Here is a 19,829-nt window from a genome sequence, read left to right as displayed (position 1 = left end):
GTGGAGAGGATAGGGGTGGAGAGGATAGGGGTGAGAGAGAATGGCGGGGAGAGGATAGGGGTGGAGAGGATAGGGGGTGAGAGAGGATAGGAGAGGGGGAGAGAGGATAGGGGTGGAAATGATAGGGGGTGGAGGGGATAGGATAGGGGGAGAGGATAGGGCGGGAAAGGATAGGGGTGGAGAGGATAGGGGGAGAGGATAGGGAGAGAGGTTAGCGGGGGAGAGGATGGGGGGAGAGGAAAGGGGGGAGAGGATATGGGGAGAGGATAGAGGGGGGGGGGTGAGGATAGGGGGGGGGTAGGGAGCGAGGAAAGGAGGTGGAGAGGATAGAGGGGGAGAAGATAGGAGGGAGAGGATAAGGGTGGAGAGGATAGGGGTGGAGAGGATAGGGGTGAGTGAGGATGACGGGGAGAGGATAGGGTTGGAGAGAATAGTGGTAGAGAGGATAGGGGTGGATTGTAGTTAGCGTTTCCTCAATTCTTCCGGTAGCTAGCAAGGGATTCTGTGGAAATCAAGTCCCATTCTACTGTAGAACTCGACACTGTGTGAGACGCAAACTCTCGTTGGAGTGACCTGGGCTATGACTTTTAAGGTATCCCTTCGGGCCATGACTGTATACAATGTCAGCCATTTTGGTCAGGGAGTTGGTCTACCATTGTTTGCCAGTGCTGTCATAAGATGTGTAAACAACGAATTGGAAGAATTTATCTGCACTGCATGTTTGTTAGCTAGCCAGCCAGTTTGAGGAACTGGATTGACAAACATTGAGGGTTTATGAAAATAGCCCCTCTATTAATTTAATAGGCTCTCTATCCTTATCTAAACAACCTGACGTTCTAGCTTGGAAAAGTCTAAACGGGATCCTTTGGGCATCCAACTCTGACTTCACCCCATTGAAGTCAAAATGTTAAACGGTTAGGGTTAAGGTTAGGGTTAAGGTTAGGTAAGGGTTAAGGTTAGGGTTAAGGTTAGGTAAGGGTTAAGGTTAGGTAAGGGTTAAGGTTAGGTAAGGGTTAAGGTTAGGTAAGGGTTAAGGTTAGGTAAGGGTTAGGTAAGGGTTAAGGTTAAGTAAGGGTTAAGGTTAGGTAAGGGTTAGTTTAGGGGTAAGGTTAGGTAAGGGTTAAGGTTAGGTAAGGGTTAAGGTTAGGTAAGGGTTAAGGTTAGGTAAGGGTTAAGGTAAGGTAAGGGTTAAGGTTAGGTAAGGGTTAAGGTTAGGTAAGGGTTAAGGTAAGGGTTAAGGTAAGGTAAGGGTTAAGGTTAGGTTAGGGTTAAGGTTAGGTTAGAGTTGAGGTTAGGTAAGGGTTAAGGTAAGGTAAGGGTTAAGGTAAGGTAAGGGTTAAGGTTAGGTTAGGGTTAAGGTTAGGTTAGGGTTAAGGTTAGGGTTAAGGTTAGGTTTTATTGTAGGGACGTTCCAAGGGGGATGGTATTTTTGTCTGTAATATAACCATTTTGTGTGCAATAAAGCATTCTGATTGGATGGGCCTGGCTCCCAAGTGGGTGGGCTTTTGCCTGGGAGGGCATAAGCCCACCCACTTGGGAGCCAGGCCCATCCATGGCGGCGCCCCTGCCCAGTCATGTGAATCCATAGATTAGGGCCTAATGAATTTATTTCAATTGAATGATTTCCTTATATGAATTGTCACTCAGCAAAACCTTTGAAATTGTTTATATTTTTGTTCAGTATAGTAACTACTCTCTATATAGACTACAGTTTGAGCAGTGGAGCTGTGTGTAGACTCTGGGCCAGTGTTCAGTATAGTAACTACTCTCTATATAGGCTACAGTTTGAGCAGTGGGGCTGTGTGTAGACTCTGGGCCAGTGTTCAGTATAGTAACTACTCTCTATATAGACTACAGTTTGAGCAGTGGAGCTGTGTGTAGACTCTGGGCCAGTGTTCAGTATAGTAACTACTCTCTATATAGGCTACAGTTTGACCAGTGGGGCTGTGTGTAGACTCTGGGCCAGTGTTCAGTATAGTAACTACTCTCTATATAGGCTACAGTTTGAGCAGTGGGGCTGTGTGTAGACTCTGGGCCAGTGTTCAGTATAGTAACTACTCTCTATATAGACTACAGTTTGAGCAGTGGGGCTGTGTGTAGACTCTGGGCCAGTGTTCAGTATAGTAACTACTCTCTATATAGACTACAGTTTGAGCAGTGGGGCTGTGTGTAGACTCTGGGCCAGTGTTCAGTATAGTAACTACTCTCTATATAGACTACAGTTTGAGCAGTGGGGCTGTGTGTAGACTCTGGGCCAGTGTTCAGTATAGTAACTACTCTCTATATAGACTACAGTTTGACCAGTGGGGCTGTGTGTAGACTCTGGGCCAGTGTTCAGTATAGTAACTACTCTCTATATAGACTACAGTTTGAGCAGTGGGGCTGTGTGTAGACTCTGGGCCAGTGTTCAGTATAGTAACTACTCTCTATATAGACTACAGTTTGAGCAGTGGGGCTGTGTGTAGACTCTGGGCCAGTGTTCAGTATAGTAACTACTCTCTATATAGACTACAGTTTGAGCAGTGGGGCTGTGTGTAGACTCTGGGCCAGTGTTCAGTATAGTAACTACTCTCTATATAGACTACAGTTTGAGCAGTGGGGCTGTGTGTAGACTGTGGGCCAGTGTTCAGTATAGTAACTACTCTCTATATAGACTACAGTTTGAGCAGTGGGGCTGTGTGTAGACTCTGGGCCAGTGTTCAGTATAGTAACTACTCTCTATATAGACTACAGTTTGAGCAGTGGGGCTGTGTGTAGACTCTGGGCCAGTGTTCAGTATAGTAACTACTCTCTATATAGACTACAGTTTGACCAGTGGGGCTGTGTGTAGACTCTGGGCCAGTGTTCAGTATAGTAACTACTCTCTATATAGACTACAGTTTGAGCAGTGGGGCTGTGTGTAGACTCTGGGCCAGTGTTCAGTATAGTAACTACTCTCTATATAGACTACAGTTTGAGCAGTGGGGCTGTGTGTAGACTCTGGGCCAGTGTTCAGTATAGTAACTACTCTCTATATAGACTACAGTTTGAGCAGTGGGGCTGTGTGTAGACTCTGGGCCAGTGTTCAGTATAGTAACTACTCTCTATATAGACTACAGTTTGAGCAGTGGGGCTGTGTGTAGACTCTGGGCCAGTGTTCAGTATAGTAACTACTCTCTATATAGACTACAGTTTGAGCAGTGGGGCTGTGTGTAGACTCTGGGCCAGTGTTCAGTATAGTAACTACTCTCTATATAGACTACAGTTTGAGCAGTGGGGCTGTGTGTAGACTCTGGGCCAGTGTTCAGTATAGTAACTACTCTCTATATAGACTACAGTTTGACCAGTGGAGCTGTGTGTAGACTCTGGGCCAGTGTTCAGTATAGTAACTACTCTCTATATAGACTACAGTTTATTTGAGCGGTGTGTTGACTCTGTGGTTCACCAGGAGAATTATACTTTGTTTCTTTTTACCCAGCAGCCATGTCTTCTCTCCATACAGTTATTCTACAGGATACAGCTGTTCCCTCATCGGATAGATCATTACATTATTGTGTTCAGCGGGCAGATAACTTTATTATATTCACTGTTCTGAACATTGTTTATTTTAAACTTGTTTTCCCTGTAGCACAGTGACAGCTGTATTTTCTGTCCACTAAGCAGTCCTGTAATGGAAAGCACTAAACTCTACTACTCCCAGTATCTGCAGCAGGTCAGGGGGAGTAATGGAAAGCACTAAACTCTACTACTCCCAGTATCTGCAGCAGGTCAGGGGAAGTAGTCCAAGAGGTTGTTTTAGGACAGGTCTCTCCACTCTTGTAGCGATGCAAAGACTATTGGTTTAACAGACAGAAAATACAGCAGATCAAGTAATATAATAATCATTAATAATAACAATCATAATAATAACCATAAATACTACCACTACTAATCATAATAATCATTAATAATAACAATCATAATAATAACCATAAATACTACCACTACTAATCATAATAATCATTAATAATAACAATCATGATAATAACTGTAAATACTACCACTACTAATCACAATAATCATTAATAATAACAATCATGATAATAACTGTAAATACTACCACTACTAATCATAATAATAATTAATAATAACAATCATGATAATAACTGTAAATACTACCACTACTAATCACAATAATCATTAATAATAACAATCATGATAATAACTGTAAATACTACCACTACTAATCATAATAATCATTAATAATAACAATCGTAATAATAACCATAAATACTTCCACTGCTAATCATACTAATCATTATAATCATAATAATTTAGTTCAATTTTTTATAAAAAAAAAACAACAGATGAGAAAAAGAAAGGAACATCAACCTACGAACTTCTTTGGGAAGAGAACTAAAGATGTACACGTTTATAGGGTTACTATTCATTATATACAGTAGTAGTGCAGCTCTAGTTGTTATAACTGTGATAAATATATTATTATACATTGTGTATTTTCCTGCTCTTCTCCTGTGAAGAACATTATAGCAACATGATGGAATTCAGCACACAGAGACAACCATCTACCTGTGTGTGTGTTTGATGCATATCGTACCCAGGGTCCTGGCTGTGGGAGTGTGTTGCGTTGCCATGCAGCAGAAGCAGAAGCAGCAGCAGCGGCGTGATGTCATCAGTGGGGGACATAGAGGGCGCTCTGGTGCGTCTACCTGGTTTACACTAGCTTCTATAGCCACAAAGTCAGATTCCACAGCCACAAAGTCAGATTTCCCAGCCACAAAGTCATATTCTACAGCCACAAAGTCAGATACCACAGCCACAAAGTCAGATTCCACAGCCACAAAGTCAGATTCCACAGCCACAAAGTCAGATTTCCCAGCCACAAAGTCATATTCTACAGCCACAAAGTCAGATACCACAGCCACAAAGTCAGATTCCACAGCCACAAAGTCAGATTCCACAGCCACAAAGTCAGATTTCCCAGCCACAAAGTCAGATTTCCCAGCCACAAAGTCAGATTCCACAGCCACAAAGTAAAATTTGGCTACAAAAATTAGCTTAAAGTAAGGTTAGCGTTAGGCATAAGATTAGCAGTGTGGTTAATATTAGGGTTAGGTTTAAAATCTAATTTTAAGGAGAGAAATTGTAGAAATGGGCGGGTTTATGACATTATGGGTATAGAAGCTAGTGACAACCCATCGGCATGGAATGATATGATGGTTAGAAGGTAGTATCTCCTTTACCACTGCTATAGCTGCAGGGCCGGGGCAGGACTCTTGGTTAGGGGAAACACTGGGAATGATATGATGGTTAGAAGGTAGTATCTCCTTTACCACTGCTATAGCTGCAGGGCCGGGGCAGGACTCTTGGTTAGGGGAAACACTGGGAATGATATGATGGTTAGAAGGTAGTATCTCCTTTACCACTGCTATAGATGCAGGGCCGGGGCAGGACTCTTGGTTAGGGGAAACACTGGGAATGATATGATGGTTAGAAGGTAGTATCTCCTTTACCACTGCTATAGATGCAGGGGCCGGGGCAGGACTCTTGGTTAGGGGAAACACTGGGATGAGAGGGTTTAGAATGTTCTATGATGTCATGGAATGTTATGCCAAATATGATGGTATGGCTATAGATGGTCTATGTGTGGTACACAACGGACTGTAATAGTATGTAATAGCATGGTGTGGTGGTATATAGTGTGGAGATATTCAACTCTCAGCCTCAGCCTACGAGGTCCACAGCAGCACTGACGCTCTTCAGTTTTAATGTCACTGACTGGCCAGGGAGTCCACTCACCTGGTGCCACCTGGTCTGAATCACTTCCTGGTTAGAGAGGAAGAATGACAACCAGCAGTACTGTAATGGCAATGATAAATGGTATGGCAGCGCTCATTAATGTATCTGATCTTAAAGAGCCAGTGCCTGTGAGTGATGGTGAGATGATGTTAGTTAAAGCAGTGTGGTCGGTAGAGCCAAAGATGGTGGATAAAAAAAAAAGAAGGTACGTTCCGGTCTACTTAACTAGGTGTGTCAGCAGCTGGGTTTGGTCGACTTAGACTTCCATTAAACCAGAAAAAACCCAGACAAAACCAGCGAGTGGGTGGGCGGGGGTCTCGCTTCCTTTCCGTCTCTGGTAGAGCTGTTGTTTAGGGTTAGAGGTCAGGGGTTAGAGTGAGGAGCTGTGGGGTTAGGGATTAGGGGTCAGGGCCCAGCTGCATAAAACATAGTGTTTCCCTTAAGGAATAATTTTCCCTTACCTAAGGAAATTCTTAATGTGTGTTGCATAGGGCCTGTCAAACATTTCCTTAGGCAAGGGCATCATTTAAGAGTTTTACGGTAGTTTGAAGGCATGCCGACAGAAAGAGTCTCTGGTTACCATGGAGATGACCTGATTCACTAACTGAAGTGTCATCAGAGATCGCATTTATTTTGGGAGATCGCAAACTATAACTTTTACATTCAAGACCGGAGAAACAAATTGATTCAGAAGATAATAAAACATGTTAATTTTAGTAACTTTTTTCTAAACTTGTTTCTATGGCTTTCTAGCACATCAAGCTAACTGACAGAATAGGGAACTGGAAGCTAACTGATAGAGTACGGAGCTTTAAGCTAACTGACAGAGTAGGGAGCTTTAAGCTAACTGACAGAGTACGGAGCTTTAAGCTAACTGACAGAGTACGGAGCTTTAAGCTAACTGACAGAGTAAGGAGCTTTAAACTAACTGACAGAGTAGGGAGCTTTAAACTAACTGACAGAGTACGGAGCTTTAAGCTAACTGACAGAGTACGGAGCTTTAAGCTAACTGACAGAGTACGGAGCTTTAAGCTAACTGACAGAGTACGGAGCTTTAAGCTAACTGACAGAGTACGGAGCTTTAAGCTAACTGACAGAGTACGGAGCTTTAAGCTAACTGACAAGAGTAGGGAGCTTTAAGCTAACTGACAGAGTACGGAGCTTTAAGCTAACTGACAGAATAGGGAGCTGTAAGCTAACTGACAGAGTAGGGAGCTTTAAACTAACTGACAGAGTACGGCGCTTTAAACTAACTGACAGAGTACGGAGCTTTAAACTAACTGACAGAGTAGGGAGCTTTAAGCTAACTGACAGAGTACGGCGCTTTAAACTAACTGACAGAGTAGGGAGCTTTAAGCTAACTGACAGAGTACGGCGCTTTAAACTAACTGACAGAGTACGGAGCTTTAAACTAACTGACAGAGTAGGGAGCTTTAAGCTAACTGACAGAGTACGGCGCTTTAAACTAACTGACAGAGTAGGGAGCTGTAAGCTAACTGACAGAGTAGGGAGCTTTAAGCTAACTGACAGAGTACGGCGCTTTAAACTAACTGACAGAGTAGGGAGCTTTAAGCTAACTGACAGAGTAGGGAGCTTTAAACTAACTGACAGAGTAGGGAGCTGTAAGCTAACTGACAGAGTACGGCGCTTTAAACTAACTGACAGAGTACGGAGCTTTAAACTAACTGACAGAGTAGGGAGCTTTAAACTAACTGACAGAGTAGGGAGCTTTAAACTAACTGACAGAGTACGGAGCTTTAAGCTAACTGACAGAGTAGGGAGCTTTAAACTAACTGACAGAGTACGGAGCTTTAAACTAACTGACAGAGTACGGAGCTTTAAGCTAACTGACAGAGTACGGAGCTTTAAGCTAACTGACAGAGTACGGAGCTTTAAGCTAACTGACAGAGTACGGAGCTTTAAACTAACTGACAGAGTAGGGAGCTTTAAACTAACTGACAGAGTACGGAGCTTTAAACTAACTGACAGAGTACGGAGCTTTAAACTAACTGACAGAGTACGGAGCTTTAAGCTAACTGACAGAGTACGGAGCTTTAAACTAACTGACAGAGTAGGGAACTGTAAGCTAACTGACAGAATAGGGAACTGTAAACTAATTGGAGCTGTAAGCTAACTGACAGAGTAGGGAGCTATACTGAACAAAAATATAAACTCAACATGTAAAGCGCTGGACCCATGTTTCATGAGCTGAAATAAAAGATCCCAGAAATGTTCCATGTGCACAAAAAGCTTATTTCTCTCAAATTCTGTGCACAAATTTGTTTACATCCCTGTTAGTGAGCATTTCTCTTTTGCCAAGATAATCAATCCACCTGACAGGCGTGGCATATCAAGAAGCTAATGCAACAGCATGATCATTACACAGGTGCACCTTGTGCTGGGGACAATAAAAGGCCACTAAAATGTACAGTTTTGTAACACAACACAATGCCACAGGTATCTCAAGTTTTGAGGGAGTGTGCAATTGGCCTGCTGACTGCAGGAATATCCACCAAAGCTGTTGGCAATGAATTGAATGTTAATTTCTCTACCATAAGCCATCTCTACAACGTAGTTTTAGAGAATGTGGCAGCGTGTCCAACCGGCCTCACAACCGTAGACCACGTGTAACCACGCCAGCCCAGGACCTCCACATCCGTCTTATTCACCTGCGGGATCGTCTGAGACCAGCCACCTGGACAGCTGATGAAACTGAGGGGTATTGATGTCTGTAAACATATTCTGATTGGCTGGGCCTGGCTCCCCAGTCATGAGACATCAAAAGATTAGGGCCTAATGAATGTATTTCAATTGACAGATTTCCTTATATGAGTTGTAACTCAGTAAAATCATTGAAATTGTTGTATGTTGCATTTATATTTTTGTTCAGTGTACTGTAGCTAGCTTTGTAGCCATGGCCTGTGCACATTCCATTATTTAGCTACATAGCTAGCTGGTGGAGGTTTTCCTTTAGTAACCAGGTAGAGGAAAGCAACATTCACCTACTCAAATGCTGTTTACATTGATATCAATACTGAATGCTGTTTACATTGATATCCATACTGAATGCTGTTTACATTGATATCCATACTGAATGCTGTTTACATTGATATCCATACTGAATGCTGTTTACATTGATATCCATACTGAATGCTGTTTACATTGATATCCAAACTGAATGCTGTTTACATTGATATCCATACTGAATGCTGTTTACATTGATATCCATACTGAATGCTGCTTACATTGATATCCATACTGAATGCTGTTTACATTTATATCCATACTGAATGAAGAACATACTGGACCTCATGGGCACCCTTAACCTTTTCACCTCATTTAAGGGAGAAATTTGCCTTAAAATGTTTTGTGCAAATGACTTAAAGTTAAGGAACCTTTAAGGGGAAAATGGACTTATAATGTTTTATGCAACTGGGCCCAGGGGTTAGAAGTCAGCGGATGATGCAACCGGGCCCAGGGGTCAGAAGTCAGCGGATGATGCAACCGGGCCCAGGGGTCAGAAGTCAGCGGATGATGCAACCGGGCCCAGGGGTCAGAAGTCAGCGGATGATGCAACCGGGCCCAGGGGTCAGAAGTCAGCGGATGATGCACCCGGGCCCAGGGGTCAGCAGATGCTCTTGCCAGAACTTGTAGATCTTTTTGAATGTTTTTGTAGGTATTTTCAGATGTACTGTTAACTCCTATTAGGTCCTATCCTTGTCTGTACAGTTTAAAAAATATATTGGTTTCTCTTTTTCAGGACAGACAAGACACGTAGACACAGAGAGAAATATTGATAAAATAATGAAAAAGAAGAAAGAGAATATTGAAGGATTAAATCAATCAGATGAATTGTGAAATCAACCCCTCTCTTTGAAGACAATAAATCAAATCAAAACAACAGAAAAAACTTCCATGAGATAAATAAATATAGAACACATTTAAAGCTTATACGTAAAACCATAGCAGTGAAAGGAGCGATTTCAGAGTAGTAACCATGGTGATGACGATGGTAGTCATAGTAACCGTAGTAGTGGTGGTTGTATCATAGAGTGTAAAAAGAATGGATGGAGCCATCGATGACTTCACCCTATGTGATGTCTGAAGATCAGGAAGTGTTGTGTTAGTGTGGCGCAATCTTCCTTCATGGAAACGTTGCTCAGTTTTAGCCACACTAGGAAGTGACGTTGAAGACGTCTCCTTTTTATCCACGCCAAACTAGGTGCAAAACTAGGCCCACGAGAAACGTAGCAACATTCAAAGCTATGCTGATTGGTCAGAGTTGGTTGTTTCCCTGTAAGAAGGCGTGTGAGAGAAGGAAGAATGCTAGAGAGGGAATCCCCACCAAAACAAAACATTGCCTTGCATTTTCCAGAATTTGGATATGAAGTTGCATTACTCCAGATAGAACAGACTGACCCTAGCCCCCTGGCACATAGACTATAGCAGCATAGATACCGGAGGCTGAGACAGGGGTGGGTTGGGGGAGGTAAGTAAGCTGTGAATTATATCAAGTGTTATCGCTATCTTACAATGCCGATTGGGCGGAGGCTGTGTAGTAGTGTGTCTAGCGTTAGCTTAGTGTGGTTATCCAAGTGTTTATGAAAGGACTGCAGTCTTCGTGGGCTTTACTCAGCCTTGTCTCAGGGTAGTAAGTTAGTGGTCTGTTGATATCCCTCTAGTGGTGTGGGGACTATACTCAGCCTTGTCTCAGGGTAGTAAGTTGGTGGTCTGTTGATATCCCTCTAGTGGTGTGGGGACTATACTCAGCCTTGTCTCAGGGTAGTAAGTTGGTGGTCTGTTGATATCCCTCTAGTGGTGTGGGGACTATACTCAGCCTTGTCTCAGGGTAGTAAGTTGGTGGTCTGTTGATATCCCTCTAGTGGTGTGGGGACTATACTCAGCCTTGTCTCAGGGTAGTAAGTTGGTGGTCTGTTGATATCCCTCTAGTGGTGTGGGGACTATACTCAGCCTTGTCTCAGGGTAGTAAGTTAGTGGTCTGTTGATATCCCTCTAGTGGTGTGGGGACTATACTCAGCCTAGTCTCAGGGTAGTAAGTTAGTGGTCTGTTGATAGCCCTCTAGTGGTGTGGGGACTATACTCAGCCTTGTCTCAGGGTAGTAAGTTGGTGGTCTGTTGACATCCCTCTAGTGGTGTGGGGACTATACTCAGCCTTGTCTCAGGGTAGTAAGTTAGTGGTCTGTTGATATCCCTCTAGTGGTGTGGGGACTATACTCAGCCTTGTCTCAGGGTAGTAAGTTAGTGGTCTGTTGATATCCCTCTAGTGGTGTGGGGACTATACTCAGCCTTGTCTCAGGGTAGTAAGTTAGTGGTCTGTTGATATCCCTCTAGTGGTGTGGGGACTATACTCAGCCTTGTCTCAGGGTAGTAAGTTGGTGGTCTGTTGATATCTCTCTAGTGGTGTGGGGACTATACTCAGCCTTGTCTCAGGGTAGGAAGTTGGTGGTCTGTTGATATCCCTCTAGTGGTGTGGGGACTATACTAAGCCTTGTCTCAGGGTAGTAAGTTAGTGGTCTGTTGATATCCCTCTAGTGGTGTGGGGACTATACTCAGCCTTGTCTCAGGGTAGGAAGTTGGTGGTCTGTTGATATCCCTCTAGTGGTGTGGGGACTATACTCAGCCTTGTCTCAGAGTAGTAAGTTGGTGGTCTGTTGATATCCCTCTAGTGGTGTGGGGACTATACTCAGCCTTGTCTCAGGGTAATAAGTTAGTGGTCTGTTGATATCCCTCTAGTGGTGTGGGGACTATACTCAGCCTTGTCTCAGTGTAGTAAGTTGGTGGTCTGTTGATATCCCTCTAGTGGTGTGGGGACTATACTCAGCCTGGTCTCAGGGTAGGAAGTTGGTGGTCTGTTGATATCCCTCTAGTGGTGTGGGGACTATACTCAGCCTTGTCTCAGAGTAGTAAGTTGGTGGTCTGTTGATATCCCTCTAGTGGTGTGGGGACTATACTCAGCCTTGTCTCAGGGTAATAAGTTAGTGGTCTGTTGATATCCCTCTAGTGGTGTGGGGACTATACTCAGCCTTGTCTCAGTGTAGTAAGTTGGTGGTCTGTTGATATCCCTCTAGTGGTGTGGGGACTATACTCAGCCTGGTCTCAGGGTAGGAAGTTGGTGGTCTGTTGATATCCCTCTAGTGGTGTGGGGACTATACTCAGCCTTGTCTCAGGGTAGTAAGTTGGTGGTCTGTTGATATCCCTCTAGTGGTGTGGGGACTATACTCAGCCTTGTCTCAGGGTAGGAAGTTGGTGGTCTGTTGATATCCCTCTAGTGGTGTGGGGACTATACTCAGCCTTGTCTCAGGGTAGGAAGTTGGTGGTCTGTTGATATCCCTCTCGTGGTGTGGGGGCTGTGCCTTGGCAAAGTGGGTGGGGTTATATTCTGCCTGGTTGGCCCTGTCCGGGGGTATCGTTGGAGGGGTTATATTCTGCCTGGTTGGCCCTGTCCGGGGGTATCATTGGAGGTGTTCTATTCTGCCTGGTTGGCCCTATCCGGGGGTATCGTTGGAGAGGTTATATTCTGCCTGGTTGGCCCTGCCTGGGGGTATCGTTGGACGGGGCCACAGTGTTTGCTAGTGGCATGGCAGGCATGAGCAAACTCAGAACTTCCCGTCTGCGGGGATTCCCCCTCTAGCGTTCTTCCTCTCTCACGTTCATTTAGTCACAGGGAAGGTCCGAACTCTGACAATCAGCGCAGCTTTGAATGTTGCTAGGTTACTCGTGGGCATGGTTTTGCACCAAGTTTGGCGTGGATAAAAAAATGCTTTGCAGGCTAGCTCAGTTCTGCCCCCTCTTGAAGGCTGACCTGGGGTACTGCAGGCTAGCTCAGTTCTGCCCCCTCTTGAAGGCTGACCTGGGGTACTGCAGGCTAGCTCAGTTCTGCCCCCTCTTGAAGGCTGACCTGGGGTACTGCAGGCTAGCTCAGTTCTGCCCCCTCTTGAAGGCTGACCTGGGGTACTGCAGGCTAGCTCAGTTCTGCCCCCTCTTGAAGGCTGACCTGGGGTACTGCAGGCTAGCTCAGTTCTGCCCCCTCTTGAAGGCTGACCTGGGGTACTGCAGGCTAGCTCAGTTCTGCCCCCTCTTGAAGGCTGACCTGGGGTACTGCAGGCTAGCTCAGTTCTGCCCCCTCTTGAAGGCTGACCTGGGGTACTGCAGACTAGCTCAGTTCTGCCCCCTCTTGTAGGCTGACCCGGGGTACTGGAGGCTGCATATTATCCTTATAACTTCTTCTGTGCGCAATTTTTAAATAATCGGTTCAAGGACATACATCTGGTGAAATAGAAGCAAGTATTGGTACAATGATATGTGTTAGAAAAAATATGGTATATCCACAAATATTGCCCACGATGATCGTCATACTCCCATTGACTATAATGGTGGATCCTGCTTTCTGAAAACATTGCCTGCAGTACCCCGGTCGGCCTTGAAAGGGCAGGCAGCTGTTCTACCCTGGGTTGTACTAATCATCAATAAAAAACAGAGTTACTCCGCCCCCCTGTCAGCCCAGGATCCTGTTGATCCACCGCTGTGAGAGTTTGACTGGAGCAGTAGAGGAGAGGAGGAGGGAAGGAGATGAGGGGGGAAAAGTGTCTGAGCTTTGTTGCAGAGTTTTTGTGTAGAGTTGTGTAATGTCCGATCACTCCTCTCTCCTGTGGTATAGTAGCCTGGTCATAGCAGATCACTCCTCCTCTCCTGTGGTATAGTAGCCTGGTCACAGCAGATCACTCCTTCTCTCCCTCCTCTCTCCTGTGGTATAGTAGCCTGGTCATAGCAGATCACTCCTCCTCTCTCCTGTGGTATAGTAGCCTGGTCATAGCAGATCACTCCTCCTCTCTCCTGTGGTATAGTAGCCTGGTCATAGCAGATCACTCCTCCTCTCTCCCTCCTCTCTCCTGTGGTATAGTAGCCTGGTCATAGCAGATCACTCCTCCTCTCTCCTGTGGTATAGTAGCCTGGTCATAGCAGATCACTCCTCCTTCTCTCCCTCCTCTCTCCTGTGGTATAGTAGCCTGGTCATAGCAGACCACTCCTTCTCTCCTGTGGTATAGTAGCCTGGTCATAGCAGACCACTCCTTCTCTCCTGTGGTATAGTAGCCTGGTCATAGCAGATCCCTCCTTCTCTCCCTCCTCTCTCCTGTGGTATAGTAGCCTTGTCATAGCAGACCACTCCTTCTCTCCTGTGGTATAGTAGCCTGGTCATAGCAGACCACTCCTTCTCTCCTGTGGTATAGTAGCCTGGTCATAGCAGATCACTCCTCCTTCTCTCCTGTGGTATAGTAGCCTGGTCATAGCAGATCACTCCTCCTCTCTCCTGTGGTATAGTAGCCTGGTCATAGCAGATCCCTCCTCCTCTCTCCTGTGGTATAGTAGCCTGGTCATAGCAAATCACTCCTCCACTCCTGTGGTATAGTAGCCTGGTCATAGCAGATCACTCCTCCTCTCTCCTGTGGTATAGTAGCCTGGTCATAGCAGATCCCTCCTTCTCTCCCTCCTCTCTCCTGTGGTATAGTAGCCTGGTCATAGCAGATCACTCCTCCTCTCTCCTGTGGTATAGTAGCCTGGTCACAGCAGATCACTCCTCCTCTCTCCTGTGGTATAGTAGCCTGGTCACAGCAGATCACTCCTCCTCTCCCTCCTCTCTCCTGTGGTATAGTAGCCTGGTCATAGCAGATCACTCCTCCTCTCTCCTGTGGTATAGTAGCCTGGTCACAGCAGATCACTCCTCCTCTCTCCTGTGGTATAGTAGCCTGGTCATAGCAGATCACTCCTCCTCTCTCCTGTGGTATAGTAGCCTGGTCACAGCAGATCACTCCTCCTCTCTCCTGTGGTATAGTAGCCTGGTCATAGCAGATCACTCCTCCTCTCCTGTGGTATAGTAGCCTGGTCATAGCGATAAGAAAAGAGGCAGGAAGGAAGGGCTTAACTTCTCCCTCCAGTCAGAACCTAGACTCCTTTTTACACCCCTCCTCTCTGATGGTGAAAAAATGTTCTCCTTTGAAACGTCTGTCTATTGTCTCTTCTCCCTGTCTGCCTGTCTCTCTCTCCTCTCCTGCCTGTCAGTCTGTCTGTCCTTTCCTGCCTGCATCTGTCCATGAGTTATAAGGATGTCTGAAAGCAGTAGAGGAGGAGGACAGGAGGAGGGGGCTAGGAGCCTGTTACCCCTAGCGCAGTTGTAGCTCTGGTTGCAACTTCATAATTGATGCATCGGTTACCTGGGGAAACAGCCTTGTTGTTTGTGTTGCCAAAGGTGACCAGTGTTGCGTTGTTGTTTATGTTGGTAGGGGTGACGGGGAGACTGTGTTGTCGGTAGGGCCTTGGCGGGCGGGAGCGGGAGGAGGAGGGGGGCTGGGCGGGGGGTGGAGGGGGCTTGCGGAGGGCGGGGTGGAGGTGGTGCTGGTATCGACTCAGCTCTGACTCCTCGTCGATGTCTGTGTCGTCGATCAGAGGGATGTTGTGGATGAGGTCATTGATCAGGAATTCCGGGTGAGCCATGAAGTTATGGATGGAGTTCCGTGATTCCGTTTTCTCTCGGGTCTCGTACACGTTGGTACGGAAGGCATTGACTACACGCATCTACAGGAGAAGGAGAGAAGGGGAGAGGGGGAAGAGGAAAGGGGGAAGGAGAGAGTGAGTGAGGGGGAGGAGAGGAGAGAGGGAGACAGGCAGACTTGAACGGATGGACGGAGGGACAGACACTCAGGACCAGGTGGCTGCAGTGTCACAGCTATCTGACCTCTAACCCCTGACCTCTGGCTTCCAGCCACCTGCTCCGTATGGGAAAAGAAAGAGAACCAACGTAACCAAGACAACAGAATGTTAATGAGGTTGATGTAACATCAGTTTTCCCCCACCAACCAGAACACAGCATCCAGGAGCGTTCAGCAGTCACCACTAGAAACAGGTTCAATACACCTCAGCAGCCAGCAGACCATACATGTGTGTGTGCTGGAGAGAGAGATGAGTGGACACACACACACACACACACACACACACACACACACACACACACACACACACACACACACACACACACACACACACACACACACACACACACACACACACACACAGAGACATACAGAGAGACACAGAGAGACATACAGAGAGAGAGAGACACACAGAGAGACACAGAGAGACAGACAGAGAGACATACAGAGAGAGAGACATACAGAGAGACACAGAGACAGACAGAGAGACACAGAGAGACACAGAGAGACACAGAGAGACAGACAGAGAGACACAGAGAGACAGACAGAGAGAGAGAGAGAGAGACAGACAGAGAGAGAGACACAGAGAGACAGACAGAGAGAGAGACAGACAGACAGACAGACGGAGAGAGACGGAGAGAGACGGAGAGAGACACAGAGAGACACAGAGAGACACAGAGAGACACAGAGACACAGAGAGATAGAGAGAGAGACGGAGAGAGACACAGAGAGACACAGAGAGACAGAGACAGAGACAGAGACAGAGACAGAGACAGAGACAGAGACAGAGACAGAGACAGAGAGACAGAGAGACAGAGAGAGAGATAGAGAGAGACAGACAGAGACAGAGAGACAGAGAGACAGACAGAGACAGAGAGACAGAGAGAGAGACAGAGAGAGAGAGAGAGAGAGAGAGAGAGAGAGAGAGAGAGAGAGAGAGAGAGAGAGAGAGAGAGAGAGAGAGAGAGAGAGAGAGAGAGACAGACAGACAGACAGACAGACAGACAGACAGACAGACAGACAGACAGACAGACAGACAGACAGACAGACAGACAGACAGACAGACAGACAGACAGACAGACAGACAGACAGACAGACAGACAGACAGACAGACAGACAGACAGACAGAGAGGTATAATAGATATGACACCTGTGTCTGTATGCGGTTGAGTCCTCTACACCACAGTATCTGTCCTCGTCGTAGCTCTCTCTCAGCACAGTCGATCTCTCCCTCTTCGTCTCCATCGTCCATCTCTTCCTCTTCCTCCACCGCCGCCATCGCTGCCCCAGCCTCCTTCAGACATGGTAATTGGTCGCTGGGTACCGTGGCGATCACCTGTCCCCCGACAATGCACACGGAGACAGTCGTCAGACGAGAACGGAAGAACTATTCTACACACTAGTAATGCATTACACACACACACACACACACACACACACACACACACACACACACACACACACACACACACACACACACACACACACACACACACACACACACACACACACACACACACACACACACACACACACACGCTAGTGATGCGTGGGTTGACTTTATAACCCTCCGTCTCCGTGGTTATATCCATGGCGCGGGTGGGTTTAGGGTCATAAAATACGTGTGGATAAATGTTGTGAATGTATCACTCCTGTGTAATTCATATATAAAGGCTACATTTAGGTTTTTCTTTCATTATTTGAAACTGGTGTTAGTGTAGCCTCAGCTTTAGGTCCTAACTGTATCTGGTGTTATCCTTAGCTTTAGGTCCTAACTGTACCTGGTGTTAGTGTAGCCTCAGCTTTAGGTCCTAACTGTATCTGGTGTTATCCTCAGCTTTAGGTCCTAACTGTATCTGGTGTTAGTGTAGCCTCAGCTTTAGGTCCTAACTGTATCTGGTGTTATCCTCAGCTTTAGGTCCTAACTGTATCTGGTGTTAGTGTAGCCTCAGCTTTAGGTTCTAACTGTATCTGGTGTTATCCTCAGCTTTAGGTCCTAACTGTATCTGGTGTTAGTGTAGCCTCAGCTTTAGGTCCTAACTGTAACTGGTGTTATCCTCAGCTTTAGGTCCTAACTGTATCTGGTGTTATCCTCAGCTTTAGGTCCTAACTGTATCTGGTGTTATCCTCAGCTTTAGGTCCTAACTGTATCTGGTGTTAGTGTAGCCTCAGCTTTAGGTCCTAACTGTATCTGGTGTTATCCTCAGCTTTAGGTCTTAACTGTATCTGGTGTTATCCTCAGCTTTAGGTCCTAACTGTATCTGGTGTTATCCTCAGCTTTAGGTCCTAACTGTATCTGGTGTTATCCTCAGCTTTAGGTCCTAACTGTATCTGGTGTTATCCTCAGCTTTAGGTCCTAACTGTATCTGGTGTTATCCTCAGCTTTAGGTCCTAACTGTATCTGGTGTTATCCTTAGCTTTAGGTCCTAACTGTATCTGGTGTTAGTGTAGCCTCAGCTTTAGGTCCTAACTGTATCTGGTGTTAGTGTAGCCTCAGCTTTAGGTCCTAACTGTATCTGGTGTTATCCTCAGCTTTAGGTCCTAACTGTATCTGGTGTTAGTGTATCCTCAGCTTTAGGACCTAACTGTATCTGGTGTTAGTGTAGCCTCAGCTTTAGGTCCTAACTGTATCTGGTGTTATCCTCAGCTTTAGGTCTTAACTGTATCTGGTGTTATCCTCAGCTTTAGGACCTAACTGTATCTGGTGTTATCCTCAGCTTTAGGTCTTAACTGTATCTGGTGTTATCCTCAGCTTTAGGTCTTAACTGTATCTGGTGTTATCCTCAGCTTTAGGACCTAACTGTATCTGGTGTTATCCTCAGCTTTAGGTCCTAACTGTATCTGGTGTTAGTGTAGCCTCAGCTTTAGGTCCTAACTGTATCTGGTGTTATCCTCAGCTTTAGGTCCTAACTGTAACTGGTGTTATCCTCAGCTTTAGGACCTAACTGTATCTGGTGTTAGTGTAGCCTCAGCTTTAGGTCCTAACTGTAGCTGGTGTTAGTGTAGTCTCAGCTTTAGGTCCTAACTGTATCTGGTGTTATCCTCAGCTTTAGGACCTAACTGTATCTGGTGTTAGTGTAGTCTCAGCTTTAGGTCCTAACTGTATCTGGTGTTATCCTCAGCTTTAGGACCTAACTGTATCTGGTGTTAGTGTAGCCTCAGCTTTAGGTCCTAACTGTATCTGGTGTTATCCTCAGCTTTAGGTCCTAACTGTATCTGGTGTTATCCTCAGCTTTAGGTCCTAACTGTATCTGGTGTTATCCTCAGCTTTAGGTCCTAACTGTCACTGGTGTTAGTGTAGCCTCAGCTTTAGGTCCTAACTGTAACTGGTGTTATCCTTAGCTTTAGGACCTAACTGTATCTGGTGTTAGTGTAGTCTCAGCTTTAGGTCCTAACTGTATCTGGTGTTATCCTCAGCTTTAGGACCTAACTGTATCTGGTGTTAGTGTAGCCTCAGCTTTAGGTCCTAACTGTAACTGGTGTTATCCTCAGCTTTAGGACCTAACTGTATCTGGTGTTATCCTCAGCTTTAGGACCTAACTGTATCTGGTGTTATCCTCAGCTTTAGGTCCTAACTGTATCTGGTGTTATCCTCAGCTTTAGGACCTAACTGTATCTGGTGTTATCCTCAGCTTTAGGACCTAACTGTATCTGGTGTTATCCTCAGCTTTAGGTCCTAACTGTATCTGGTGTTATCCTCAGCTTTAGGTCCTAACTGTATCTGGTGTTATCCTCAGCTTTAGGTCCTAACTGTATCTGGTGTTATCCTCAGCTTTAGGTCCTAACTGTATCTGGTGTTATCCTCAGCTTTAGGACCTAACTGTATCTGGTGTTATCCTCAGCTTTAGGTCCTAACTGTATCTGGTGTTATCCTCAGCTTTAGGTCCTAACTGTATCTGGTGTTAGTGTAGCCTCAGCTTTAGGACCTAACTGTATCTGGTGTTATCCTCAGCTTTAGGTCCTAACTGTACCTGGTGTTATCCTCAGCTTTAGGTCCTAACTGTATCTGGTGTTAGTGTAGCCTCAGCTTTAGGTCCTAACTGTATCTGGTGTTATCCTCAGCTTTAGGTCCTAACTGTATCTGGTGTTAGTGTAGCCTCAGCTTTAGGTCCTAACTGTATCTGGTGTTATCCTCAGCTTTAGGACCTAACTGTATCTGGTGTTATCCTCAGCTTTAGGTCCTAACTGTATCTGGTGTTATCCTCAGCTTTAGGTCCTAACTGTATCTGGTGTTAGTGTAGTCTCAGCTTTAGGTCCTAACTGTAACTGGTGTTATCCTTAGCTTTAGGACCTAACTGTATCTGGTGTTAGTGTAGCCTCAGCTTT

The 19,829-nt window shown here is 45.7% G+C and overlaps 1 protein-coding gene across 1 annotated transcript in view; it reads right to left on the bottom strand.

The window, feature by feature from the left end:
* Positions 1-4,291: 4,291 nt before the first annotated feature.
* The window catches only part of LOC139543173 (plasma membrane calcium-transporting ATPase 3-like), a 153,717-nt gene continuing 138,179 nt past the window's right edge, over positions 4,292-19,829 (bottom strand). Inside the window, exons 26-27 of the mRNA XM_071349429.1 lie at positions 16,654-16,839; positions 4,292-15,369 (exon numbers count right to left, since the gene is read on the bottom strand). Coding sequence (XP_071205530.1) covers positions 14,941-15,369; positions 16,654-16,839 — 615 coding nt within the window. The 3' untranslated portion in view covers positions 4,292-14,940. The remainder of the gene's footprint in view (positions 15,370-16,653; positions 16,840-19,829) is intronic.

Source organism: Salvelinus alpinus, chromosome 17 (genome assembly GCF_045679555.1).
Source record: "Salvelinus alpinus chromosome 17, SLU_Salpinus.1, whole genome shotgun sequence".
Lineage (NCBI taxonomy): Eukaryota > Metazoa > Chordata > Actinopteri > Salmoniformes > Salmonidae > Salvelinus > Salvelinus alpinus.
This window is presented reverse-complemented; position numbering and strand designations above follow the sequence as displayed.